The sequence below is a fragment of the Panthera leo genome, chromosome A3 (assembly GCF_018350215.1).
Source record: "Panthera leo isolate Ple1 chromosome A3, P.leo_Ple1_pat1.1, whole genome shotgun sequence".
NCBI classification, from domain to species: domain Eukaryota; kingdom Metazoa; phylum Chordata; class Mammalia; order Carnivora; family Felidae; genus Panthera; species Panthera leo.
Window position 1 is genome coordinate 103,965,939 of NC_056681.1, and position 26,928 is coordinate 103,992,866.

General features: G+C 43.8%; 2 protein-coding genes across 3 annotated transcripts in view; one reads left to right on the forward strand and one right to left on the reverse strand.

Annotated features, from left to right (window-relative positions):
* The window catches only part of BUB1 (BUB1 mitotic checkpoint serine/threonine kinase), a 46,872-nt gene extending 32,039 nt beyond the window's left edge, over positions 1-14,833 (forward strand). The window contains exons 18-25 of the mRNA XM_042933074.1: positions 632-870; positions 2,032-2,175; positions 10,815-10,930; positions 11,250-11,411; positions 11,577-11,734; positions 11,827-12,001; positions 12,563-12,669; positions 14,510-14,833. Coding sequence (XP_042789008.1) covers positions 632-870; positions 2,032-2,175; positions 10,815-10,930; positions 11,250-11,411; positions 11,577-11,734; positions 11,827-12,001; positions 12,563-12,669; positions 14,510-14,705 — 1,297 coding nt within the window. The 3' untranslated portion in view covers positions 14,706-14,833. The remainder of the gene's footprint in view (positions 1-631; positions 871-2,031; positions 2,176-10,814; positions 10,931-11,249; positions 11,412-11,576; positions 11,735-11,826; positions 12,002-12,562; positions 12,670-14,509) is intronic.
* A 6,850-nt stretch (positions 14,834-21,683) lies between these two features.
* Positions 21,684-26,928, reverse strand: part of LOC122216350 (two pore calcium channel protein 1-like) — a 41,133-nt gene continuing 35,888 nt past the window's right edge. For both annotated transcript variants that reach the window (XM_042933076.1, XM_042933075.1), the window contains exons 15-19: positions 25,882-26,101; positions 25,635-25,725; positions 23,980-24,093; positions 23,621-23,745; positions 21,684-22,414 (exon numbers count right to left, since the gene is read on the reverse strand). In XM_042933076.1, the coding sequence (XP_042789010.1) occupies positions 22,269-22,414; positions 23,621-23,745; positions 23,980-24,093; positions 25,635-25,725; positions 25,882-26,101 (696 nt within the window). In that variant the 3' untranslated portion in view covers positions 21,684-22,268. The remainder of the gene's footprint in view (positions 22,415-23,620; positions 23,746-23,979; positions 24,094-25,634; positions 25,726-25,881; positions 26,102-26,928) is intronic.

A 26,928-nucleotide genomic window follows, 5' to 3' on the forward strand; every position in this document is an offset into this window, starting at 1 on the left:
GAGCATTGCCTTATTTCACTTTCCCTGGGAACGCGTGTGTTGGTGACTAAAACTTTTCACCATTCTGCATGTCTGTAAAAGCACCATGAGTATTGATTTGGGGTTTGCAAATGAGTTTTAGCATGTAGGTGAATTCACAAACATGGAACCCATGAATAATACAGATCAACTATATATGTGTATGTGTGTGCGTAAAGAAAGACACTGGTGTTAGGTTGTTGGATTATGGCATTTTCTGTTTGTTTCAATGCTGTGAAAAAAGCCATTTTGGGATAAAGTTAAATAGTCAGTCTTGATAATAGTAGTGATACTTAGATGACACCTTGGGGAAATAAATCCATCCCTCCCAGTGTTTATCACTGAAGAATATCCAGTGTATTCCCTCACCTATTTATTGAATATATTTCCATGTCTTTGATTTTATTTCTGTTCATATTGTACTAGCTGTATTTGTAAGTATTTGTTTATCTGAAGAAAATGCTTTACTCAACTCTTTGTGAAGCAATTTTGAAATGTCATTCCCAGAATGGAAAGGAAACTGTTCTGTGGGACTTTTTGTGTGATCAAATGCAATAGACTTGTAATCACGTGGTGTTTTGTTTCCTCTTGTCTATTCCTTTAACACATTCAGTCCCATTCAAGAGAAAAGCCCAGAACCAGCGTTCCCTACAGATGTATCTTCAGCATCCGTGCTCCGTGTGAGCCAGCCTCCTGCAGACGGTGTGCTAACCAGTGAGGTACAGCAGAGCCTTGAGGCTTGTAAACTCATAGACACTGACCTCGCCGTTGCAGAAGATGCATCAGATGCCAATGCCGGGCGCCAAGCAGAATGGATGCAGACTAATTCACTTGGGAATGTTGATGTTGCAAGTATGAACACATATTCAGTCCTACTTGTGTCCCTGAATAAGGACAATAGCCTGGTGAAAGCTGTTCCATGAAAGAAGCTCAAAGAACAGGGACTTCAATGTCATTGAGTAGACCACAAGTTCAGACAAAACTTGCATACCGTGTCGGAGTGTGCTACAATGGTAGCATACTTGAAGGGCAACTGAATCTGTTTTAATTTTAGAAAGTATGAAAACAAATACTGTTGGAAGAGGGAGTTAGAATTGGAGGGTCTACTCTGTGCCAGGAATTTAATTTAAGACTGGTATCCCTATTTTACAGAAATGTAAACAGGCTCAGTGCTTAACTCCTTTCCCCTGGTTATTCAGAAACAGTCTTGGATAGTCTTGCACAGTGGCTAAGAGCACAGACTCTGAAGACTGACTAGGTTCTAGTCCTAGCTTCTCCTCTTAGGCAGTCACATGATCTTGGCCAAGATCGTTTCAATTCTCTGGCCCTCTTTCCTTTTCTGTAAAGTGGATGTGATGGTTCTACTTCAGAATCTTGTAAGGACCAAGTGAATTACTGAGCATAAAGTACTCAGAACAGTGTCCTACATAGGCTTAGCACTAAGTACATGGTAATCATGCTGGATTAGTCTTTGAAACTACCACTAAAAGCATTTTTATAGCATAAATTGGACAGAAACTTTATTCTTCCCTTTAGAAATTATTTCTCTTTTGTGAACCCAGAGTACATCTCATCCATGGAAATTGCTCATAGATAATATAAGTATCGAAAGGCATTGTGTTTTGTAGATCCGAGTGGGAAAGCAAGTTAAAGAATATATATCTGAGCATGTTAGGAGTAACTAAGATCCAGGTCTGCCTTTAAGACATAATTATGTTAAAGGCAAAATCTAGCAGTTCTGGGCAAGTGGAGCAGGTGCCTTTGGTGTTCATTTCCTTTGTCACAACTACATACTGATCTGACTTTGTAGATCTAAAATAACAAATAATGAACTGTGCAGAACTAGCTCTTTTGATATTTGAGAACGGTTATTATTTAAATCAGTGCTCTTTTAATGATGAAGCTTTTGAAAGCTTATTTAATGAATGTCTCCATTTGTTTTATCTATGGTTTCTTTGGGGAAATTCTTGGGTACTGAATTCATGTTCTTTTTTTGTTCCCATTCCTTCTAAGATTTGACTGTTGAGAATCCATGGGATGATAAATTGATTCTCAAACTTTTATCTGGGCTTTCTAAGCCAGTGAGATCCTATCCAAATACTTATGAATGGCAATGTAAACTTCCAGCCATCAAGCCCAAGACTGAGTTTCAACTGGGTAAGGACTATGTGGGTAACAAACTTTTAAACTCTTGTTTTTGTCTGGGAAGTTGATGGTAACCCATGCATGTGTGATTTCCCTTCTGGCACCACCCCTACACTCCCACCCCCACTTCGAGTAGTTTTATCTACAGGATAAAGCTGAGAGCATTTTGTTAAGCCAGAACTGTAGGAGTTTGATTGCTGTTGGGATGATAACTTACAGAGGGCAATTTGGCAATATCTATCAAAGTAAAAAATGCATATACTTTTAGACATTCACTTTTAAGAATTTCCACAGATATGCTTGCATACGTTCAGAATGACATGTATGCGTGTAAAAACAGCAGATTGGAAACAACACAGGTGTCTATGTGACTGCTAAAGTAAATTATGGGACCTCTATAGGAAAATATGGCTTGCTCTGTACTGATAGGTATGATGTCCAAAATAGGCTGTTAAGTGGAAGGGCCAACCTGTATTATATGCTGCCTTTCATTCCTTAAGAAGGGGGAAGATAATATATTCATATTTGGTACTATTTCCAGAGAACCCTTGAAACACACTCAAAACTAACAAATGGTTAATAGAGTGGATGTGGACAACAGTGGGAGCAAGACTTCTCACAATATACTTCACACACACACACACACACACACACACACACACAGGTTTCCCTGTTAACATCTTGTATTAGTGTGGTATATTTGTTAAGGTTGATGAGCCAGTATTAATAGATTATTATTAACTAAAGTCCATAGTTTACATTAGGGTTCATTCTTTGTGTTGTACAATCTATGGGCTTTGACAAATGCGTAATGATGTGTATCCATCATTATGGTATCATAAAGAATAGTTTCACTGCCCCCAGAATACCCTGTGCTCCATGTATTCATCATCTCTTCCCTCCACCTGAAACCCTGGCAAACACTAATCTTTTAACTACTGTCTTCATAGTTTTGCCTTTTCCAGAATGTCATAGAGTTGTAATCATACTGTATGCAAGCTTTTCAGATTGGCTTCTTTCACGTAGCAGTATGCATTTAAGGTCCCTTGGTCTTCTCATGACTTAACAGTTCTTTCTCTACAATCACTGAGTAATCCTCCATTGTGTGAATGTGCCATAATTTATTTATCTATTCACCTACTGAAGGACATCTTGGTTGCTTCCAAGTGTTGGCAATTATGAACAAACCACTGTAAACACTCATAGGCACTTTTTGTGTGGACATAAGTTTTCAGTTCATTTGGGTAAATACCAATGAGTTGTGATTGCTAGAACAGGTGGTAAGAGTATGTTTACTTCTGTAAGAAACTGCCAAACTGCCTTCAAATGGAGTTCGTACTATTTTGTATTCCCTCCAGCAATGAATGAGAGTTCTGTTGCTCCGTATCCTCACCATCATTTGGTGGTGTCAGTAACTTGGGTTTTGGCCATTCTAATAGATGTGTATTGAAAGGCATTTCATTATTTTTCATTTGCGATTCCCTAATTATATAATGATGTTGCACATTTTTTCATATGCTTATTTGCCATCTGTATATCTTCTTTGGTGATGTGTATGTTCAGATCTTTTGCCCATTTTTTAAAAATCAGTTCATTTTCTTACTGAGTCTTTTCCCCCATTTTCTTAATTGAGTTTTAAGAGTTGTGTATTTTGGATAACCGTTATCAGATAAGTGTTTTGCAAAGATATTCTCTCAGTCTCTGGCTTGTGTTTTCATTCTATTAACTGTCTTGGGCAGAGCAGAAGTTTTTAAATTTTGTCAAGTTTATCAATAGATTTCTTTCATGGATCATGCTTTTGGTATGTGTCTAAGAGGTCATCAACAAACCCCAAGTCGCCTACCTATTCCCTTGTGTTACCTTCTAGTAATGTTATAGTGTTATGTTTTACATTTATGTGTATGATTCATTTTGAGTAAACTTTTATGAAAGGTATAAGTTCTATGTCTAGATTCACTTTTGCATGTTGATGTCCAGTTTTTCATCACCATTTATTGAAAAGGCTATCTTTTCTTAATTGAATTGTCTTTGCTCTGTCAGTGATCAGTAGAGTATATTCGGCTGTGTTTCTGGGCTCTCTCTTCTATTCCATGATCTGTTTGTCCAGACCACACTGCTCTGATTACTGTAGCTTTTATAGGAAGTCTTGATGTTGTGTCAGTCCTCCAAACTATTCTTCGTGTTCACTGTCTGGGCCTTTTCCCTTTCCACATAAGCTTCAGAATCAGTATGTCAGTAGCCACAAAATAACTTGCAGGGATTTTGATTGGTATGGCCTTGAATCTCTAGATCAAGTTGGGAAGAAATGACATCTTGACAATCCTATCCATGTATGTGGACTATCTCTGTTTATTTGGATCTTCTTTTTTTTTTTTTTTTTTTTTAAATCAAAGTTTTATGGTTTTCCTTATATAGATCTTGTACATATTTTGTTAGATTAATACCTAAGTTACTTCGTTTTAGAAGATGCTTAAGTATTATGGGTTTTTTTTGTTGTAAATTCCACTTACTAATTTCTAGCACATAGGAAAGCAATTGACTTATATGTTAACCTTGTATCCTGCAAACCTTGTTATAATCATGTGTTAGTTACAGGAGATTTTTTTTGTTGATTCTTTGGGATTTTCTGGCTAGACAATGCTGTCATCTGTGTACGAGAACTGTTTTATTCCTTCCCCATCCATATACCTTTTATTTCCTTTTCTTGTTTGATTGCATCAGCTAAGACTTCCAGTATAATGTTGAGCAGGAGTGATAAGAGGAGAAATTCTTGTCTTGTTCCTGATCTTAGTGGGAAAACATTTATCTGTTTCTACCATTAAGTATGATGTTAGCAGTAGGTTTTTTGGTAGATGTTCTTTATTAAGTTGAGGAAGTTTCCCACTATTCCTACTTTGCAGAGAACTGTTAATCATGAATGGGTGTTGTTGGATTTTATCAAACACTTTTCCTGTTTTTATGATAGGATCATGTGATTTTTCTTTTTAGTCTGTTGGTATGATAGATTTATTCATTGATTTTTGAATATCGAACCAGCCTTGTATACCTGGATTAAATTACACTTGGTCATGGTAAATAATTCTTTTTATACTTTTTTTTGGATTTCATTTGCTAATATTTGGTTGAGGACTTTTATATCTATGTTCATAAGAGATACTGTTCTGTAATTTTCTTGTGTTGTAACTGTCTGTTTCTGGTATTAGGGTAATGCTGGCCTCATAGAAGGGATTAGGAAGTATTCTATCCTCTGAAAGAGACTAGAGAATTGCTATAATTTTTTCCTTATATGTTTGGTAGAATTCACCAGTGGAGGGGCGCCTGGGTGGCTCAGTCGGTTAAGCGTCCGACTTCAGCTCAGGTCACGATCTCGCGGTCCGTGAGTTCGAGCCCTGCGTCGGGCTCTGGGCTGATGGCTGAGAGCCTGGAGCCTGTTTCCGATTCTGTGTCTCCCTCTCTTTCTGCCCCTCCCCCGTTCATGCTCTGTCTCTCTCTGTCCCAAAAATAAATAAACGTTAAAAAAAAAAAATTTGGGGGCGCCTGGGTGGCTCAGTCGGTTAAGCGCCCGACTTCAGCTCAGGTCACGATCTCGCGGTCCAGTGAGTTTGAGCCCCGGTCCTTGAGTTCGAGCCCCGCGTCGGGCTCTGGGCTGATGGCTCAGAGCCTGGAGCCTGCTTCCGATTCTGTGTCTCCCTCTCTCTCTGCCCCTCCCCCATTCATGCTCTGTCTCTCTCTGTCTCAAAAATAAATAAAGGTTAAAAAAAGAAATTTTTTTTTTTAAAAGAATTCGCCAGTGGACCCATCTGGCCCTGGTGCTTTCTGTTTAGGAAAGCTGTTAAGTATGAATTCAATTTTTTGTCTGTTTCTTCCTATGTGAAAGAAGAAATTTCATCGAGGTGATCAAATTTGTGGGCACAGAGTTGTTCATAGTATTCCTTCATTAACATTTTTAATTCATGGGATCTTTAGTGATGTCCCCTCTTTCATTTCTGATATTAGTATTTTATGTCCTTCCCCCTTTTTTTCCTTAGGTAACCTGGTAGGGGCTTATGGGTTTTATTGATCTTTTCAAAGAATCAGTTTTTTGTTTCATTGATATTCTCTGTTGATGTTCTGTTTTCAGTTTCACTGATACCTGCTATAATTACTTTTTTCTTCTGCTTGCTTTGGACTTAATTTGTTCTTTTCTAGTTTCCTACGGTGGAAACTAAAGTTATTGATTTTAGATCTTTCTTTTTTAACGTACACATTTAATCCTATAAATTGCCCTCTAAGCACTGCTTTTGCTGCATCCCACAATTTTAATGACTTGTGTTTCCATTTTCTTTTAATTCAAAATATTTTTAAATTTCTTCTTTGAATTATGTGTTGTCTAATCGCCAAGCGTTTTGGGGCTTTCCAGCTATCTTTCTTTATTGGTTACTAGTTTAATTCCACTGTGGTTGGAGCACCTACTTTGTATGATTTCTTTGTTGTTGTTGTTGTTTTAATTTGGTAAAGGTGTGTTTTACGGCCCAGAATGGTCTGTCTTGGAGAGCGTTCCACGTGAGCTTGGAAAGAATGTATAGTGTGCTGTTGTCAGATGAAGTTTTCCATAAATGTGAATTAGATCCAGTTGATTGGTACTGCTGTTCGAGTCAGTCATGCCCTGACTGATTTTCTGCCTGTTGGATCTGTTGGATCCAATCCAACTGTTGGAATCCAAAATCTGTTGGATTTTCTGCCTGTTGGATCCAACTGCCTGTTGGATCTATCGATTACTGAAAGACGGGTGTAGAAATCTCCGACTAGAATAGTGAATTTGTCTGTTGTCCCTGCAGTCCTATCAATTTTTGCCTCACTATTTTGAGACACATACACATTAAGGAGTTATGTCTTCTCGGAAAATTGATCCTTTATCATTATCTAATGCCCCTTTTAATTAATGCCTGATCACTTTTCTTACTCTGAAGTCTGCTCTGTATGAAATTGGAATAGCTGCCCCAGCCTTCTGTTTATTAATTAACATGGCATATCTTCCTCCATCCCTTTACTTTTAACCCATCTGTGTCTTTATATTTAAGGTGTTTTTCTCATAGACAACATATAACTGGGTCTTGTATTCTTATCGCCTGTCACAGTTTCTGTTTTCATTGGTATATTTTTAGTCTATTGATCTTTAGACAGATTGTTGGTAGAGCTGGATTAATATCTACTATGCTTGTTGCTATTTTCTATTCACTGCCCTTGTTCTTTGTTCCCTTTTTTATCTTCTTCTTTCTGCCTTCTCTGGTTTTATTTGGGTATTTATGTGATTTTGTTTTCTCGGTTAGCATATCAGTTATACTTCATTTTTAGTGGTTGCCCTAGAGTTTGCACTATACGTTTAAAACTAACCCAAGTCCACCTGCAATGAACATTATACCAGTTCACAGGTAGTGCCAGGTACTTTATAACAGAATGTTACCAGTTCTTCCCTCCCGTCCCTTAGAACAGTAGTGTCACTCATTTCATTTGTCCTAAGCTGTACTTATTGCACACATTGTAGCAATTATTATTTTGAAGAGCTCCCTGCTAGACCCACTAAGAATAAGAAAAATAAAAGACTTTCTTTTATCTTCATTTACTTCTTTTCCTACACTCTTCTGATCTGAGTTTCTGACGTATTTCCTCTTCCTTCTGTCTGAAAAACTTCTTTTAACATTGCTTGCAAGGCAGGTTTGCTGGTGACACATTCCTTTAATCATGGTGTAAGCAAGTCTTTATTTCTTCACTTTTGAAGGGATAATGTCACTGGATACAGAATTTTTGATTTGGGGGTTTTTCTTTCAACACTCACTCCACTCTCTTCTTGCTTGTGTGCTCTCCAAGGAGAAGTCCATGTAATTCTCATCCTTGCTGTTCTGTAGGTAGATGGTTTTGTCCCTCTGGCTTCTTTCACTGTTTCCTCCTTATCTGATTTTCTGCAGTTTGAATACAACTTGTCTAGGTGTAGACTTTTTGGTATTTTTCCTGCCTTGTATTCTCTGAGATTCCTAGATCCCTAATTTAGTGTCTGTCATTAATTTTGGGAATTTCTCAGCCATTATAACTCTAAATATTTTGCCTCTTCCTCTTTTTCTTCTGCCTGCTAATATTCCCATTACACATCTGTTACACCTATTGTAATTGTCCCACAATTCTTGAACATTCTTTTCTATCTTTTAATTTTATTTTTCTTTGCAAATCATGTTTGGAAGTTTCTGTCGACATACCTGCAAGCTGACTGATTCTTTTCCCAGCCATGTACAGCCTATTGATGAGCCCATCAAAAACAGTCTTTATTTCTGTTATAAGTGGGGTATTTTTTTTTTTTATTTCTAGCACTTACTTCCTTTTGATTCCTTCTCAGAGTTTCCATTTGCTTGTATTTCCCATCTGTTCTTGCATATTATCTCTTTTTTTCATTACAACTTAGCATATTAATCATAATTTTTAAACAAAGTTCCTGGTCTTATCATTGCAAAATCTTTGCTGTATGTTTGTCTGGCTCTGATACTTGCCCTGTGTCTTCAAGCTGTGTTTTTGTCTCTTAGTATGCTTGTAATTTTTGTTAGCAGCCAGACCTGATGTACTGGGTAAAAGTACTGAGATAAAATAGGCCTTTGGTGTAAGATTTATGCTTCTCTGTCTTGAGATGAGGCTGCCTTTACTGTTTGTTGCCACCATAGAGACTAAAGTTCCCATTTGTGTCCTTATTTCTGTCTCCCCTGTTGGCTTTGGGTTTCCCCTGAGGCTTGTTCTTTTTTTTTTTTTTTTTTTTTTAATGTTTTGTTTGTTTGTTTGTTTGTTTGTTTTTGAGAGACAGAGAGAGAGACAGACAGAATGTGAGCAGGGGAGGGGCAGAGAGAGAGGGAGACACAGAACTTGAAGTGGGCTCCAGGTTCAGTGCTGTTAGCACTGAGGGCTTGAGCTCACAAATTATTAGATCATGACCTGAGCCGAAGTTGGACCCTGAACCGACTGAGCCACCCAGGCGCCCTGAGACTTGTTCTTAAATAAGGTCTGAGACGTTAGTTGTGCTGTAATCCCCCAGCTACTGGCTCCAGGGGTGCTTTGTGCTCCTGGGCTTATGCTCTGGCAAGCTGTTATTCTCTGTATCCACCAGTGGGGGCAGCAGTGTGCCCTGTGACCTCAGGTCTTTAATGGCTCTAACATGAGTTGTCGATTTTCGGTTTGTGTAGCTTTTTCTTTTTTTATTGTGGGGAGTGGAGTGATGACTTCCAAGTTCCTGAAAGAAACTGTAAGTCTGCTCTTGTATATTTGATTTTGAACATGTGGATTTTTTTAAATTACTTTGAAAATCTATTGCAACTTTACCTTGGTAGTCTCTCCTCAAACCAGTAGTAACCCCAGTGTTAGAAAAATAGCAAGACCAATCCAATTTGAGGGACATTCTACAATTCACCTGACCAGTACTCCTTGGAAGTATCATGGTCATCTAAAACCAAAAGTTGGAAGCTGTCACAGCCTGTCAGAGGCTGAGGAGATTTGATGTATTTGTCCTGGAACATTAAGGAAAAACTAGTGAAATCCAGATAGGCTTGGGCTTAGTAACATACCAGTGTGGGTTCTGTATTTGTAACAAATGTACCATCCTTATTGAAAGTTAACAATAACTGAGCCTGAGTGGCTCAGTCAGTTAAGCGTCCGACTTCAGCTCAGGTTGTGATCTCACAGTTCGTGAGTTTGAGCCCCGCGTTGGGCTCTGTGCTGACAGCTCGGAGCCTGGAGCCTGCTTCGGATTCTGTTTCTCCCTCTCTGTCTGCCCCTCCCTCACTCATACTTTGTCTCTCAAAAATAAATAAATGTTTAAAAAAATTTTCAAAAAAAAAAAAAGAAAGTTAACAATAGGGTCGCCTGGGTGGCTCAGTCAGTTAAGTCTCTAACTTCGGCTCAGGTCATGATCTTGTGGTTTGTGAGTTCAAGCCCCACATCGGGCTCTGTGCTAACAGCTCAGAGCCTGGAGCCTGCTTTGGATTCTGTGTCTCCTCCTCTCTCTGCCCCTCCCCTGCTCATGCTCTGTCTCTCAGTAATAAATAAATGTTAAAAAAAAATACAGAAAAGAAAAGAAAGTTAACAATAGAGGAAACTGGATGCAGAGCAAACAAACTGTACTATCTTTGCAGCTTTTCTGTAAATTGAAAACTATCTAAAATAAAATTTTTACTTTAATAAAAAAATGTTAAGTATTCTATGAGAAATATTCGTACAGTTGTACTTTGCGCTTTGTGTCCCAGTGAAAAACACTTGGCGTTTTTCAAAGGTGTACGTAGAGCTTTGTTCAGCACTTTACAGGATCAGCAGTCTTGCCAAGGACACAGTGCAGGTATCACCCCTTTAAACCTGAGAATATTGGCAAAGAGAGGATGTCTGCCCGCTCCTGCCATAAAGTGGCAGGCCCGGCGCCCAGCAGTGCTACCTTTGGTCCCCCCACATGCCATGTAAAAAGGGAGGCTGTTTTGTGGCAGGTGTTTAACTTTTGTTTAACGCAAGGAAAACATTTCCTGAGGGAGCTATATCCATTTTTATGTATGAAGGCAAACAAGCACCAAGAAAATTCTACAAATACACAATTTACCAAAAATGATGTTTTGAACCTTTTTTTCCCCACTTTGACACGTCTGTCTTCTAAGGTTCTTTGCTGGTCTATGTCGATCACCTTCTTGGAGAAGGGGCCTTTGCCCAAGTCTATGAAGTTACCCATGGAGATATGAACGATGCCAAAAATAAACAGAAGTTCGTTTTAAAGGTAAATAATCTGAGCAGTTTTTTGTGTAGTGTACAAATGAATTTTAGAACTTGAGTTCGTCAGCCCCCTTTTTTCTCTCTTGAGACAACAGTGATTTCATTTGGGTCCGTAGTCCACAATTAAGAAACATAAACTGTCCAGCAAGGATTCGGGATGGCCTTGCCACAAATGACCTCACAGCAGACCCCATGCTTCGGCAACAGTCCGTAGCTTGTCATCACCTTCTACCGCACATCGTTTGTTGGGGTACACGTTGCTTTCTGGCTGTCATTTTCCAGAATGTGAGACTGGATGTGAATGTCACATACCTGACTTGCAGGTCCAGAAGCCTGCCAACCCCTGGGAATTCTACATCGGGACCCAGCTGATGGAGCGACTAAAGCCAAACACGCGACACATGTTCATCAAATTCTATTCCGCCCACTTATTCCAGAATGGCAGTGTGTTGGTAGGCGATCTCTACAGCTATGGCACGTTGCTGGTGAGTGAATTTGATGTGAACGTGATTTGGAAGTACGTTTTTGGCCTGTGCCCTGCTCGTACCTTTTGCGGTTGGAGCTTCTGTCGGAGTGGCAGGTGGGATTGTTTCATTAATCTCATTAATCCTGTGCAACCGATTCAGGATTCCACTCTCTGTTGTTTCTAGAATGCAATCAATCTCTATAAAAATACCCCCGAAAAGGTGATGCCTCAAGCTCTAGTCCTCTCTTTTGCGCTCAGAATGCTCTACATGATCGAACAAGTGCACAGCTGTGAAATTATTCATGGAGACATTAAGCCAGACAATTTCATACTTGGAAACAGGCAAGTGTTGCACTTTCAATGCAGTTCTGTTTCCCAGCAGCCTTCCATTATTTGTGCTCATGCCGCCTGGCCCTTGTTTGTGTTTAATATAGATTTTTGGAACAGGATGGTGACGATGATGATATATCTGCTGGCTTGGCATTGATTGACCTGGGGCAGAGTATAGATATGAAACTTTTTCCGAAAGGAACTACATTTACAGCAAGGTGTGAAACATCTGGTTTTCAGTGCATTGAGATGCTCAGCAACAAACCATGGAACTACCAGGTACAGAACTGAAGTGAGAGAGTTGAGAATTGATTCCTTTATCATACTTACTATATTTTACAAATGAACTTGGGGATCTAGTTAGTTTGAGCCGGTCCCATCCTCTCCTGTGCTGGGAGTTAAGACCATGCTCAAGTGTTTTCAGTTGCACACATATTCCATGGCGAGAGGCTTCGGAGGGCAGGTGGAGACCAGCCACCAGAGCCGCGGGGGAGGGAGGTGGGAGGACTCCAGGCTGCCCGTGTGGAAGACAGGCTGGAGCACTGCGTTTGCCCCTAGACAGAACGGAGGACCTGAGAAGCACACAGTGGCTCAGGGAGAACAGCTTTCCCAGGGGCTGCCTCAAGAGGCAGTGGCCGGGAAGCCTCCAGCAAAGCCCACACAGGCATCACTCAGCAGGGCATTTCGGTGGGGGGTTGAATAAGCTATTTATTTATTTCTTCCAAAATTACTTAAAAATAAAAGCCTGTGGTTATCTACTTGCTGCGTAAGTTAGACCTCTTCATGTACTCTTGTGTGCGTGACTATTTTAGTCACACGTGCCTTACGTTTCCTTTGTAGCTTGATTACTTTGGAGTGGCCGCAACAGTGTACTGCATGCTTTTTGGCACTTACATGAAAGTGAAAAACGAAGGAGGAGTTTGGAAGCCCGAAGGTCTTTTTAGGAGGTGAGTATTCGCGTTGGTGCCACAGTGAAAGACCACGCATGGTGGAATGTTGGGTTCCATCTGGTGGAGAACAGATCTCTGCCGCTGCGTGGAAAAGCCCTGCCTTGGGAGGGGCGGTGAGGCAGCACAGTCCTGGACGCGGGGCACAGTGAGCAGGGTACAAAGCCCCGCTGCTGCTGTTCCCGGATCCCAGACGGTGTGGGGCAGCCAATGTTCTCCAGTGAAAGCTCCCGGCCACACAGTCAGCATCCTGTACGCCCTCAGATGTTCCTCTTTACCCTTTAGAGAGACCACCTGGTGTCACGGAGCCTCAAGCTTTTGCTGGTTTTCTCGCGTTTGTAAATGAGAATAATGCCGAGCGTACTTTCCTAAGATGTTGGCTTTTTTTTTTTTAACTTTTTTTAATGTTTGCTTATTTTTGAGAGGGAGAGAGACAGAGTGTAAGCAGGGAAAGGGCAGAGAGAGAGAGGGGGAGACACAGAATCAAGAGCAGGCTCCAGGCTCTGAGTTCAAACACACAAACTGCAAGATCATGACCTGAGCCCAAGTCGGACGCTTAACCAACTGAGCCGTCCAGGCGCCCCTCCTACGATGTTTCTCATAAGAAGCAAAGGAAATCATGTACGTGAAAGTGCTCTGTAAATTATGAAGTCATATGATGAGGCAGCTGTCTGTCACAGGATAGGCTTTTAGTTCCTATCTCTGTGTGACTGTAGTTTTTGTAAGACTGTCTTCTCATCTATAAAATCATAGTGAAAATTGATGACTAGACTAGAGCTCTTTCTGGGAACATGGAAGGCTCTCTTAATAGTGTCACGTGAATAAGCTATAATAATGTTCAAGGATTTGGTACATGCAGATTCACTATATCAGTTAAGCTTCTCTTAACTTTTTTTGAGGTATAAAAACATATGCAGGAAAGGACACTTGCTTTTAGCGTGCAAAAAGTCTAATGGAGTTTCACATGTTTATCTTGAAGAAATTTAAGCTGGGACTCCCCCAGCCCTCCCACCCACACCCACACAGCCCGACCAAAAATGTGAAAGCAGTTGGCGGTAATTTTACAAAATGGGGTGCCAGTTTATAAATAAGATTAGATCCAGGCCCTGAAGGAAAACTTATAGCTATGGTTTATTCTGCATAATGAGTCGTCAAATTTAGTAAATACTCTATTCCTTCTCTTGCTCATAATCAAAGGACCAGAGGGTTATTCAGAAGGCTTCTGTCTCTGACCGCCAGTGTAGAGAAAAATCTTAACCCTCAGCAGGCCTGATAGTAATGGGCTGAATATTCTGTCTGAAACTCAAATCTCGTTGTATTCTGCTTTTGCCCCAGTGCCTTATCTCCATGCTGTGGGGTTTTCACAGTTAATTTTAATGATCACAGTAGTTGGAACTCTGAATCTGAACTCTATTCTGGTTAGTCCAGCCTGCCTACCTGGTCCCGGCACATACGCAGTTAGGCCCATCAGAACCATTCGGCCAGATTGGCAGATTCTGGGAGTATGGTATATAATGCTAGCCGAAAGCAGATCGATTTTCATAGATAGATAGATAGATAGATAGATAGATAGATAGATAGACAGACCGACGGACAGTTCTTCACTGAAGAGCTATTATTTCTAAGCTACTTAAGTCATTTTTTTTGAGTAAGGTGTGTACACTTAATTAGATCTTCAGTTTCTCTTACCTATAATAGATTCCAATTCTTGGTGCATTATAATGTGTTTAGATGAAGTTCTATTCAGCCGTCCAAGCACGTAGAAGCCAGAGGCAGGAGTAAGGTGGCCCCACGTGTTGCACACTACATTTTGTCTTGTATCCATGCGTTGTCTCTCCAGGCTTCCTCATGTGGATATGTGGAGTGAATTTTTTCACATCATGTTGAATATTCCAGATTGTCATCATCTTCCATCTTTGGATTTGTTAAGGCAAAAGCTGAGGAAAACATTTCAACAACACTATACAAACAAGATTAAGACCCTACGTAACAGGCTGATCGTACTGCTCTTAGAATATAAGCGTTCTCGAAAATAAAATACGGATATTCCCTAAAAATCACTTTGTAAATGCTCACGTACTCACTTTGACCCTTGATGTTTTCCACACCTGTTGTTTATGTCAATATTTCTTAAAAATAAAGTCTACAACATATGTCCATGTGACCTAGTCATTACAAATATTTCAACAAAGTATAGCAGGCTGATGGGGCGGGTGGCACTTGAAATGCAAGCCTTCGTGAAAATAAGTTGATGTGCACATTCCCTGAAGTCACTTTTAATACCAACCTGTTCACTTTAGCCAAAAAGCCAAAAAGCAAGACAGCTTTTTACTAAGTTGAGGGTTTATATTTGTATAAAATAAACAAAAATTTTTCAAATGATATTCAAAGGACTTCAAATTTTTATGGATAGAATTTGACCGTTCTTTATTGTACCTGTTCTTCAGTGCTGTCCATGGGAAATATTACGGTTATAAATCTTAAGCTTCTTCCTCTTTTTTTTTTTTTTTTTTTTGGAAAGTACCATTCAAAAGAGTATCCCCCATCTTGAAAATAGTCTCATAAGCTGTATAACAGGCAACTTAGCATTTTTTGACATTTAAAGCTGGAAGGGTCCTATAAACTGAACTGAACAGCCTTCCTCCAGGCCTTCCTCCTTCTTTCCTTAGCATTATGATGTAAAGAAAGTTGAGGCAACTCCCAATTCAGGAGCACAGTGAACCGCCTCCTCCCTTACTCCCACCCAGCAGGTACCCCATTCCAGAAGCAGCCATGACCCACTTTTAAATCTTTCCCAAAATGATTCTAAGCCTATTTCTGTACACTTTTCATATTTAACTAGCATAATTAGGGTTTTTTTTAATTTAATATATAGAATATTTACTACATAGAGGATGGTCTCATTTTTGTTAAGGACTGTATAATATTTTCGTTATATGATGTATCTGTAAATTCCTAGAAACGAAATCGCTGGGTCAGAGGTGAATGCATTTAAACTTTTGTGTCAGGATCTCCAAATAGCCCCCATACAGGCTGCGCCAGCACGAATGAACATCTGTTCCCCTCCGCCTGCGCTACAAGCACAGATCAGGCTCTCCACATCCGCTGCTCAGACGTGGAAAAAATGGTATCTCCTTACTCTGTCCATTTGCATTCTCTTCTGAAATTAGGCCAAATATATTCAAGCGCTATGTGTGTTCTTCTTCTGTGAACTCTAGTCTTTGTCCCCTTTCCATTTTGATCTTTTTCAGGTGAACCTGAAGGAGCCCCTTTATGTGAGGTACAAATATTTGTCCCAGTTTGTCATCTGTCTCGGAACTCAAGATTTCTGTTTCCACGAATTTTTTTTTTTTTTAAGATTTTTTTTTTTAATGTTTTATTTATCTTTAAGACAGAGAGAGACAGAGCATGAGTGGGGATGGGGCAGAGAGAGAGGGAGACACAGAATCCGAAGCAGGCTCCAGGCTCCGAGCTGTCAGCACAGAGCCCTACGCGGGGCTCGAACTCACAAACCGCGAGATCGTGACCCGAGCTGAAGTCGGATGCTCAACCGACTGAGCCACCACCCAGGCGCCCCTGTTTCCACGAATCTAAGAAATTTTTGTTTTATACTCTGATTTGTAAAGTTTCAAATGGCCTTTTTTGGCTTTTGTGTCTCAAAATGCCATTCTCAATTGAGAAATACAAAAAAAAGTGCTCTCATTTTTTGATACTAGTACTCATTTAAATACTTAAGACTAGGGACGCCTGGGTGGCTCAGTCAGTTAAGCATCCCACTCCCGGTTTCGGCTCAGGCCCTGATCTCACGGTTAGTGAGTCGAGCCCCACGTCAGGCTCTGCAGTGACGGCATGGAGCCTGCTTGGAATTCTGTCTCTCCTTTCTCTCTCCTGCCCCTCCCCTGCTCACGCTCTCTCACAATATAAATAAATAAACATTTAAAAATATTTAAAATAAATACTTAAGACTTTTGACTGCTTAAATCAGATCTAGTTTCCTATTTTTTTCTAGGTGGTAGTTTGAGCATCTGAACCCTATTGGTTTCTGCAAAAAGCTTTTCAGATGGTTCTTTTGAAGTTTCCCAGTAACTAGTCATCACTACGAAAATCATGGGTTTTTTTAATTTTTTAACGTTTATTTATATTAGAGAGAGAGAGAGAGACAGTGCGTGAGTGCGGGAAGGGCAGAGAGAGAGGGAAACAGAATTAGAAGCAGGCTCCAGACTCTGAACTGTCAGCAGACAGCCCAACGTGGGGCTTGAACCCACGAAACATAAGATCACGACCTGAGCTGAAGTCGGACGTTTAACCAACTCAGCCACCCCAGGCGCCCCTTATGAAAATCATGTTTATGTCTTTCCCAATTTTTCACTGGTGATTTTTCTCTCGCTGGCCTAGGACCACTAGGAAAGGGCTAAACAGTGGTGGCGCTGGGCAGCCCGGCCTCCTGCTTTAGCGGGAGCTCTTCTCAGGTTTATCCAGTGAGCTCACGATGCTGCCCTGTGGTAGCTGTTTTTAGTCGCGTTGAAGAAGTACCCATCCATCTCTTCTCGCACAATGTATTAGAACACTTTTTTCTGGCCCATCTTCCCATCTGTACTGGTCCAGCTCTCTGCCATTCCTCTGTGTGAATTTATTGATTTAACCAGTCCTCTATTTACAGACCATTGGTTTCACCATTTTATTGCTACAAAAAAATTGAGTGCATGTACAAATGTGTCTGCAGGATAAATTAATAGAATGGGATCCCAAAATATGCTTTATTTTGAAAATAAAAAATGTAATCTACATGACTGATTACACACTCAATCTGGAAGGAAGCTGAAAAGGGACAGACCTCCTCAAACAAACTAACATTACATTTATTCTGAAAGTGTCAAAATAACCGAGCACTGATAAACCAAGATTGTGGGGTTTTTTTTTTTCTTTCAAAAGTGGCTGTTTTCAAAGGAAAACAAGACAAGAAAAGATAAGGGTGCTGTTTACTAAGAGCGAAATGTGTCCATCTGGAAAAGGCCACTGTGGGTGCCTTCGGTCTTGGGCAGGGAGGACACTTGGTGTCCAACCCCTATTAAAGAAAACTTTTTTTAATGTTTGTTTTTGAGAGAGAGATTGACAAGAGTGTGAGCAGGAGGGGCAGAGAGAGAGGGAGACACAGAATCCAAAGCAGGCTCCAGGCTTGGAGCTGTCAGCCTAGAGCTCGATGCTGGGCTGGAACTCGTGAACCACGAGATCATGACCTGAGCCAAAGTGGACGCTCAACCAACTGAGCCACCCAGGCACGCTGGCGTCCAGCCCCTACTGACTTGTCCTTTGTTCCCATCCACCCATTTGCTGTTACTGGGTTGTCAGCTTCTCTCACACTCCAAATATCGTCCATGCTATTCGCACCAACAACCTTGACCTTGACACCACAGTGTCGTCTCAGCACTGCCGTCGCCCATCTGGTGTCTGATCTATGCCAAGGGCTTTACTTAAATAAACTTCACAGTCTGATTTCCTAGCAACGGCCTTGTCTCCAGGGAGAAAGGCTCGATCTGAGCAAAGTAAGCTACTTTAAGCACTTCAGCCAAATAGTTTTCGTTTTGTTTTGTTTTGTCCATTACCTAGTACAAACAATAGCAACCATCTTCATTTAATTATAAATCGGTTGTCTGGATTGCACACGCGCACACACACACGCACACATGCACTGTTTACCTGCACAAGGAAACAAGCTGTGCATCTAAAGGGCAACTGAAATGGATGAGGCATCCGAAGTCAGCTCTGGGAGGGAGGAAACTTCGGGCTCACTCCGCTAATGAGACCGAAGTTTCCCTGAGGACGGGGCTGGGTCTTATTCAATATCTGTGTCTCCTGAGAAGCTGAGCAGGGGTGCAAGTAATCCCAAGTGCTCAAACTTTGGCTAGACTCGGCATAGATTCCAATTTAATATCTATCTTGGGTCCAGGCATTTCCTACTCATTCTTGGCCCCACGCTCCACATTCTAAGAAAAAATCTGCTCACGTAGGATGTTCGGAGATTACTGTTACCAGTGAGTGCCCTTTCCCTCTGGATTTTATCTGTGGTCTAACGCAATGATTCTAAAATTTACTTTTCCTAAGACGTGAAGGAACTACAAGCATAACTCCTGCCTATCAGAAGTAAGAGCCCCTGAAGAGCCGGGCATTTGGCCCAGTGTAAGTTCACCTGCAAAGCTATCACTCACACCTTTTTCTGCCATTCATCCCAGGAGGTCAGCGTCCTTGGTCGTCCATTTCCCTGATCCCTCAAGTCAGTCCACCTGTCTGTCGGCTCCATTCCAGAATGTTTCAGACAAACCCATTTCTGGGCTGGGTAGGCTACAGGCAGGCCAAGGTGCTGTAACCCACACACACAGTTTAGAGGAAACACAAGTGATTTCAAGCTCCTGTTACAGTCTGGGGGTAAGCGATCCCATGCTGGCACTGACCCTGCCATCCTCCACAGAAGGCTTCCAGGATGTTCGAATTGCTGCCATTCTCAGTGGTGGAGAAGACACAGAGACTGCTCCCCAGGGCAAGACCTGTGAGGTGCAGGCCCCAGTTGGGCTCACGGCCCGCAGGTCTGATCAGTCATGTCGTCCCATCCCCCTGCCGGGGAGACAGGAATGAAGTGTCCAGCTGGGAGACCGTGTGCCAAAACGTGGGGGTGACAAGTTCACTGAAAGGCAGAAGACAGACCTGGAGAAAGATGCCAATCACAGCCACAACTCCTTCCTGTTCCCCTTGCTCTGAGACTGTTCACGGAGGCGGGGGGCCGTGGGGGCCCCCTAGTGGCCATGGGGGCTGCTGCACGTCCATAGTACCGGGATCCAGTCTCTCCTACCCAAGGGAGTCACACATGAAGAAAATTACGTGACAAGGTTTACTCTGTTACCGTTTAATGTTGAACACGTGGAACAATGTATAGGTCTATGAATAAGTAAAGCTTTCAATGAATCACGAAACGCTGATGGTACAGAACACTTGATAGTGTTTTGTGTGTGCGTATATACAAACACACGTATCTCAATAAAAAACACTGGTAAGTAAAAAAAGATTCTTGAATAATACGTAGGAAAGACGTCATGACATCCCTCTTAGAATAAGAAATGCAATTACCTTTGGCCCTTGAATAACATGAGTTTGAACTATGCAGGTACACACATAAGCAGATTTTTTTTTATAATTACAGTATGGTACTGTAAATGTATTTTACGTATGACTTTCTTTTGTTTTTAATTTATTTACTTAACCTCTACACCCAATGTGGGCCTCGAACTCACGACCCGGAGATCAAGAGTCTCGTGCTCCACCCACTGAGTCAGCCAGGCACCCCTTCCTTATGACTTCCTTAACATTTTCTTTTCTCTAGCTTACTTTATTGTAAGAATATAGTATATAATACACATAGCATGTGAATTGTGTGTTAATCAACTGTTTACGTTATTGGTAAGGCTTTTCTGGTCAACAGTAGGCTATTAGCAAAGTTTGGTCCTGGGGGGGGGGGGGTGGCGCGGGGAGTCAAAAGTTTATGCAGACTTGCAACCCTACCCCCTCATGTTGCTCAAGGGTCAGCCATATACCCTACATTCATATGCATGATACACATGACTGTAAATGGGTAGATCTGTTTCCAGAAGGATACACAACAAACTCAGCACCACCACTGGGAAGGGGGGTGTCCGATGGTCAGTGCAAGAATGAAGGGGAGGTGGGTATCAGGAGAAGGAAGAAGAAAGAGCAACTTTTGTCTTTTTTACTATATTTCGGCATTGAGTTGTTTTTTGGGTTTTTTTTTTTACAATGACTGCATAGTTTGTAATCGAAAAACGCCCAGCATGTTTTCAAGTTAAAGAAATTAAGTTGTCACTCGATACATTTAGTGTCACACTTGACATCACAATAAATGTTAGATATACAAAGAAATAGGAGCAATCCGGAGGATGGCAGGGCTCCATGAATCCCCTCAGAGGGGTCAGCAATACCCCACCTCCTGGGGAGCGTCATGGTAAGAAAATTCTTAAGCACCAACGCCGGACCCCAGGCGTGGCTTTAAACCAGGAACAGCAATCTGTAAAAGCAAACGCTGAAGCGGCTGGGTCGGGGTGCCACTCGTCCTCATCCTCCTTCACTCCTACACTCCTGGGACGGAGGTACCATTTACCCCAAGTGCACGTGAGCAAATGGGGCACAGAGAGATGAAGTAGCACGCTCGGTGGGGAGCCGGGGTATGACACCGGGCGACCTGGCCCCAGAGTGGGTGCCCGAAACCTTGGCCCTGCTCCTACACCGGAGGTCACCCTCAGAACCAAGGAAAAGAAATCCCTCCCCAGCCAGCGTCAGATGTCACCCTGACGTGACACATGACTCAGGTCTCACTGCACCTCAGGTCATGGGCCCCTTTATAGTGGCGCCCGTGACAAGGTACAGAAGAATGAGTCATACCCTGACAACTCACAAAGGATTGCGCTCGCTCAAATGCACTTGTGAGGCACAACGGTCAGAGTCCTGGAGACGGAAGGCAGAATGGTGGTTTCCAGGGGCGGGGCGGGGAGGGGGGGCGCGGAAAGAGGGGGTTGCCGTTGACCGGTTGCGGTTCCATTTGGGAAGACAAAAAGTTCTGGAGACCCGTTGCACAACAGCGTCAATATGCTTAAAACTATCGAACTATATACGCTTCGACTTGGTTAGGATGGTAACTTTTATGTGATGGGTATTTTACCACAGTTAGAAATTCGGTTAATAAATAAGATAAATCCCTTTTAATTTCCCGGAAGGAGCACATCACCGCACTGGGGGACTTCCAGCTGGAGAAAGTGACCTCGGAGACTGATTTACTCAAAAGCTAGCTATCATTGTAATGTAATTAAAGAAGCTTTGAGGGGGGCGCCTGGGTGGCTCAGTCGGTGAAGCGTGCGACTTCGGCTCAGGTTCACAGGTTCAAGCCCCGCGTCGGGCTCTGTGCTGACAGCTCGGAGCCTAGAGCCTGCTTCAGTTTCTGTGTTTCCCTCTCTCTCTCTGCCTCTTCCCCCCCTCACGTTCTGTCTCTGTCTCTTAAAAATAAATAAACATTAAGAAGCTTTGAGAGCCTTCCCTGGAAAAAGAAGCCACTGTCACAGAATTTTATTTTCGCATTCATGTTTTCCTTCATTTTGAATAAACACCACATCTAAAAGCTACTGTATTAGATATATTCCTTTACCATATGTAAGTATTCAAAATTCATTCACGTAACACTGTAGCATGTGATTTAATAGAATCGCAAAATATCACATAAAAATAAATGAAAAGCTTTTACACACCCACTGAAGGGACGTCACACGTGTAGGTCCATGTGTATGATCAGTGCCCCTCAAAATCTCTTCCAAGATTTCCCCCTCCTTACTGCCCTGATCAGACCTCAGAACAACCCCAGGCGGGGCACTCGGAAGCAGCCTTTCCACACCTTTCAGCTGGTGGCTCAGGGCAGGAGGGGCCGATGCGCAGGCTGGTCACAGCACAGAGCGACCTGGGCTGGGAAAATCACCTCTAGATAGAATAAGCCAGAAAGGATGGCCGCCCAGCTTGGTTTCCACGTGTGCACCCTTAAAGGTCCAGGATCACGCACTGTTTTCGAAATTGGGATTCTTGGGATACAGGTCACCAGGTGAAAAGTTCAGAATCTCATCCAAGGAAGGGCCTTCCTCCTCTGGGGCAATTTCAGACTCAAACATCTGCTGCAGCAAGGCATCCACGGTCCTGTACTCTAGGAGGAGGGAGAAAGGCACACGGAACTGGCACGTGTTGGGGCCGGAAGGGGAAAACTCGGCCCGGGCAGAGCTGGGCTTTCCGGAAGGACGGCCCCCGAGTCGAAGACGACGCTCTAAGCATGGCTAGCCAAACGCTCTTTGGAAGAAAGGATAAAAAAGTCAGGAAAGAACCACTCATCTCTGCTGGTGCGGACCCCACTGCGCTCCTCAGCCACCCAGAGCTCTAGAGCCCGAGGAGAAGGTGCTCCCTGGAGGATGGGGGAGGGTGACACCTGGTAAGGGCGCCCTGCTCACGCCACTGCTCCCGCAGGCCATGCTGAGCTGCTCACTCGGAGGTCGCGCCTCGGCCAGAGACCAAACTGACACGCAGGTTGCTGTGGGTTATTCAGCCAACCGCTAATTCGCTGAGAATAAAATGGCTAAAGAAATAGGTGTTGAGGGCCCCCATGTCCCGGGCACATCGTGAGGCCCTGGGGATACAGCGGAGGGCAAGAAGACATGGCCCTGCACCCGACGGGAAGCTTTGAGTCTACAAGGAAGACAGACGGTGACCAAACAGTCACTCAAAGGTCAATGACAGGCAGCCAGCATGGCGAGTCACAGAGGGAAGGAAGAAAGGCTGAGAAAGAGAAGGAGAGACCAGGCATACATATGGGCTGCAGCGGCCACGACAAGGGACCTTGTCTTTTTGGTTTTAATTTTTTTAATGTTTGAGAAAAGGCAAGCAGAGGAGGGGCAGAGAGAGAGGGAGACACAGAATCTGAAGCAGGCTCCAGGCTCTGAGCTGTCAGCACAAAGCCCGTCGCAGGGCTCGAACCCATGAACCGTGAGATCATGACCTGAGCCAAAGTTGGACGCCCAGCAGAATGAGCCACCCAGGCGCCCCTTGCCCTTGTCTTTATTCTTAAGACACCGAAGGTCAGATTTGCGTTCGGAAAACATCTCTCTGGCTGCAGTGAGGAGCGTGGATCGGAGGAAGTTTTGCATTGGGTTAAAACTTACTTTTTTAAAACAAGTTTACTTATTTTGAGAAAGAGAGAAAGAGAGCGCAAGCAGGAGACGGGCAGAGAGAGAGGATCTGCGATAGCAGTGTGGAGCCCGACGTGGAGCTCGAACTCACAAACTGTGAGATCATGACCTGAGCCAAAATCAAGAGTCAGATGCTTAACCAACTGAGCCTCCTAGGCACCCTTAAAACTTACTTTTGGATGCAATTCTGAAGTACAAGCCTTTCAGGTCCTTCCTTTTGTTGTCTCCATCATCCCCACTAAAGCCACTGTCCTTAGCATCCACGTTATCAACGAGCATCCCGTCCTGCATTTCTTCTCTTCAAGGAGGAAGAGACATGAACAGGGTCAGGTCCCTCAGCTGAGTCCCGCATGTGTCCTCCCAGCCGAGGCCCCGTGTTACTGTCCAGCCACATCCAGGGCTCCGGACAGTGAAGGTCCCGGAGAACTGACCCACAGGACCAGGCTGGGTGCCACGAGACACTTAGAGATTAAACGTGGCCAGTCCGCTTCTAAAGGCCTGTGAGCTACACGAAGGGGAACACACTACTCACTCTTGGATTCCCACTCCGAGCTCTTGAATCTTCTTCTCGATAGCAGTTTCTACTTCACTTTTCTCTAAGGAATATGCCACAAAAAATGCCTCCAAGATGAATGCTATGAAAATACTGGGAAAGAGGAAGAGGTAGAGGGCGTTAGCCGAGGTCCAGGTGACAGGGAAGCCTGGACCCAAAGAGTGTGTGAGCCTAAATAAAAAGGCAGCCTATTGTTGCAAAGAAAATACAACACAGAAGGGAGGAATGACAAACAGTATCTCTCGAGGGTTGGGCACAACTTTCATTCACTTGGAAAATCTTCTTTTATAACCTCTTTAAACAGTGAATATTAAAAAAGAAAATGGGTTTGTTTCTAGGGGAAGCTTAGGCCAAGTATTTGTTGGTAGACAATTCTCTATGAATATCTCAAGTTTCTGCACAGTCTGGGCTGTCTGAGCAAAGGCACGGAGAGCCGACTCAGGAATGCTTGTCCCCGGAGACATTCCAGGATGTAAAGCTCAACAACGCCTCCCCTACAGAGACAGCCCAGGGCAGCAAAGACTCACCTTGCCCTCCCTGGGGGCCTGCTTCCACTCCAGGTGAAACTAAAGTCCCTTTCTCCCTGTCCAGAGGGGAGGACGGGCAGGTCCCCAGCCGCCCTATGTAAGATCAGTTTCCTCATTCTGGAGCTCCTTCCTGCATTCCCACCCCAGGCGGTGCTCACCACGCTGCTCATTGTGGACGAAGGTTCGGGGAACGGACACGGGATATTGCTCTGCCGCTGCTTTCGCCATGAGTAATATAGCGTCTTTGTCTCTGACCCAAGGTGCCGTACCTTCTACCTGTGTGTACGCATGGTATATACGTGCGGATTGACCTGCTGGCATGCAGGCAGGGAGGAATCTCAGACCCTTCACCTCTTCTGCCTTAACAGGGATGATAATGGAGCCCAGGGCGCCCACGGCGCCCACACACTTTTGAGAGGAGAGGACCAGGAACGTCCCTACAGCCTCCCACATCGTTGGCCCTGACGGGTCCCAGCGCTCCAGCAACCTCTGTAAGAGCCACCCAGGGAGGTGCTTCTCTCTTGTTCCCACTACGTGTTCCATTCAGGCTGTGTAAGGACGAGCAGGCCTGATCGGAGCCACCCACGGGGTTTCTTCCCCTCCCCTCCTCGGCCAGGATTCTTGAGTCGTTCCCGAGCCAAAGTCAGTAAAGTGGTGGCTGGCCAAAGCAGGGCTGATGTGACAAGGACGGTGTGGTGCCGGGAGGTCACCCCAGGGGCTGCAGGCGCACCGCCGTGCGAGGGGTATGGCAGTCGGGAAACCTCTCTGGAAGAGCATTCCCGTGATCTAGGGGACCGGCATTCACAGGGATGCTCTAAAGGGATTCGGTCTGGGCGGGGGAGGGGAGGGAGACCGGCCAGGACCCCAGAGTCCTTCTGACCCCAACAACCTCTGAGACTATGAGATGCGTGTTATGCACAGAGGTGCACCGCACTGGCAGGCAACGAGGGCACAAATGTGGACACAAGTAAGACTTGTGTCCCTTCCAGTGCCGACCCACAACGTACAGCAGGTGGACGGAACACGGGAGAAGGGAGGTAAAGCGGTTGGTTACACGTGCTCAGGGAGGAGATGTGGAATCGGCCGGCGTGGCGAGAGCAGACTCACTTAACGATGAGAATGACGACCACGATGTGGAAGCCGATGAAGTACAGCTTTGCCGCCTGGTGAGTCACGAGGGCAAAGCCGCCCGCGAGGAGTGGGAGGCTAAGGACGTCAACCTGCAGGGAACTCGGCAGGTGCCCCCCCCCCCCCCCCCCGCCCCCGATGCTCCTGGAAGTCACTTTCGGCGCCACCCCCCTGCCCCACCCCAAGAAGCCCCGGTGAGGCAGCCGGGCCGTCTCAGAAAGGATATTGTGCCACTGGTTAACCACCGTGAGCTCCATCAGCACGATGAACGAGGAGGCCAGGTCGTTGAAGTTGTTCTTGCAGTACCTGTCTCGGGCAAATGCTGAATCTTTCAAGGCTGGGTTCCCACACACCAGAGCATCAGGACTGGTGAAATTCGGGTCAGAGAACCGGACTTTGCCATGGAATGCTTCCATCCCGATGATAGCGAACACGTAGTAGACCACCTAGGACGGCAGCACTGGTCACCAGGGGGCGCACTGAGCTGCAGAATCACGGGGCCAGGGGCGTGCTGGAGAGGCCGGCTGGGGACTTCGCTAGTCCGTGCGCCCAGCAGAAAGGGCTGCCCTCCCCAGCCGAGTCCCAGGCAGTGTCAGGGTGGACTGATCGGCTACTCTGCTGGAGAAGCCTGAGCTGTCCGTGGAGGGACAGAGGACACACGGCCAGCTGGACCACGCCGTGACCTCTCCCATGGGCTTATGCATCAGAACCAAAGCTTCTAGCAAGTTAATGGGTTAAATACTCAATAAATAATGGTTGGTCCCCCAGGAAAAAAAAAATAGTAACGTTGTGGCTTCACCCTGTTTTTTATACCAAAATAAATTCCAAAGGGTCGAAAGGGTCAAATGTAAAAAACAAACCATGAAGGAACTGGGGGAAAAGAAGTGCATAGGGAAAGGCCCCACTAAGCATGACATAAAAACGAGATACAGTAAAATAAAAGACTAACAAATATGGCTATATAATTAATGTCAATTTTTATACAGCCCCCAAAATAGACAAATAACAAAACATAAAAAATCTACAAAAAAAAAACCCAAAAAGCTTTTATGTAAGAAAGAAAAACTCAAAACACAAGTGACAGAGAAGGAAAAGTAATTACACTATAAACAACTTACCAATAGCCAATTTCCTTAATCGGCAAAACACTCCTGCAAATCATATTTAAGAACTAACAGAAGAATGGACCAAAGATACGAACACGCTGCTCACGGGAAGATAAGCAAAACTGTCCAAAAGAACACGGAGAAGGCGCTCAGCCTCATGAAATGCG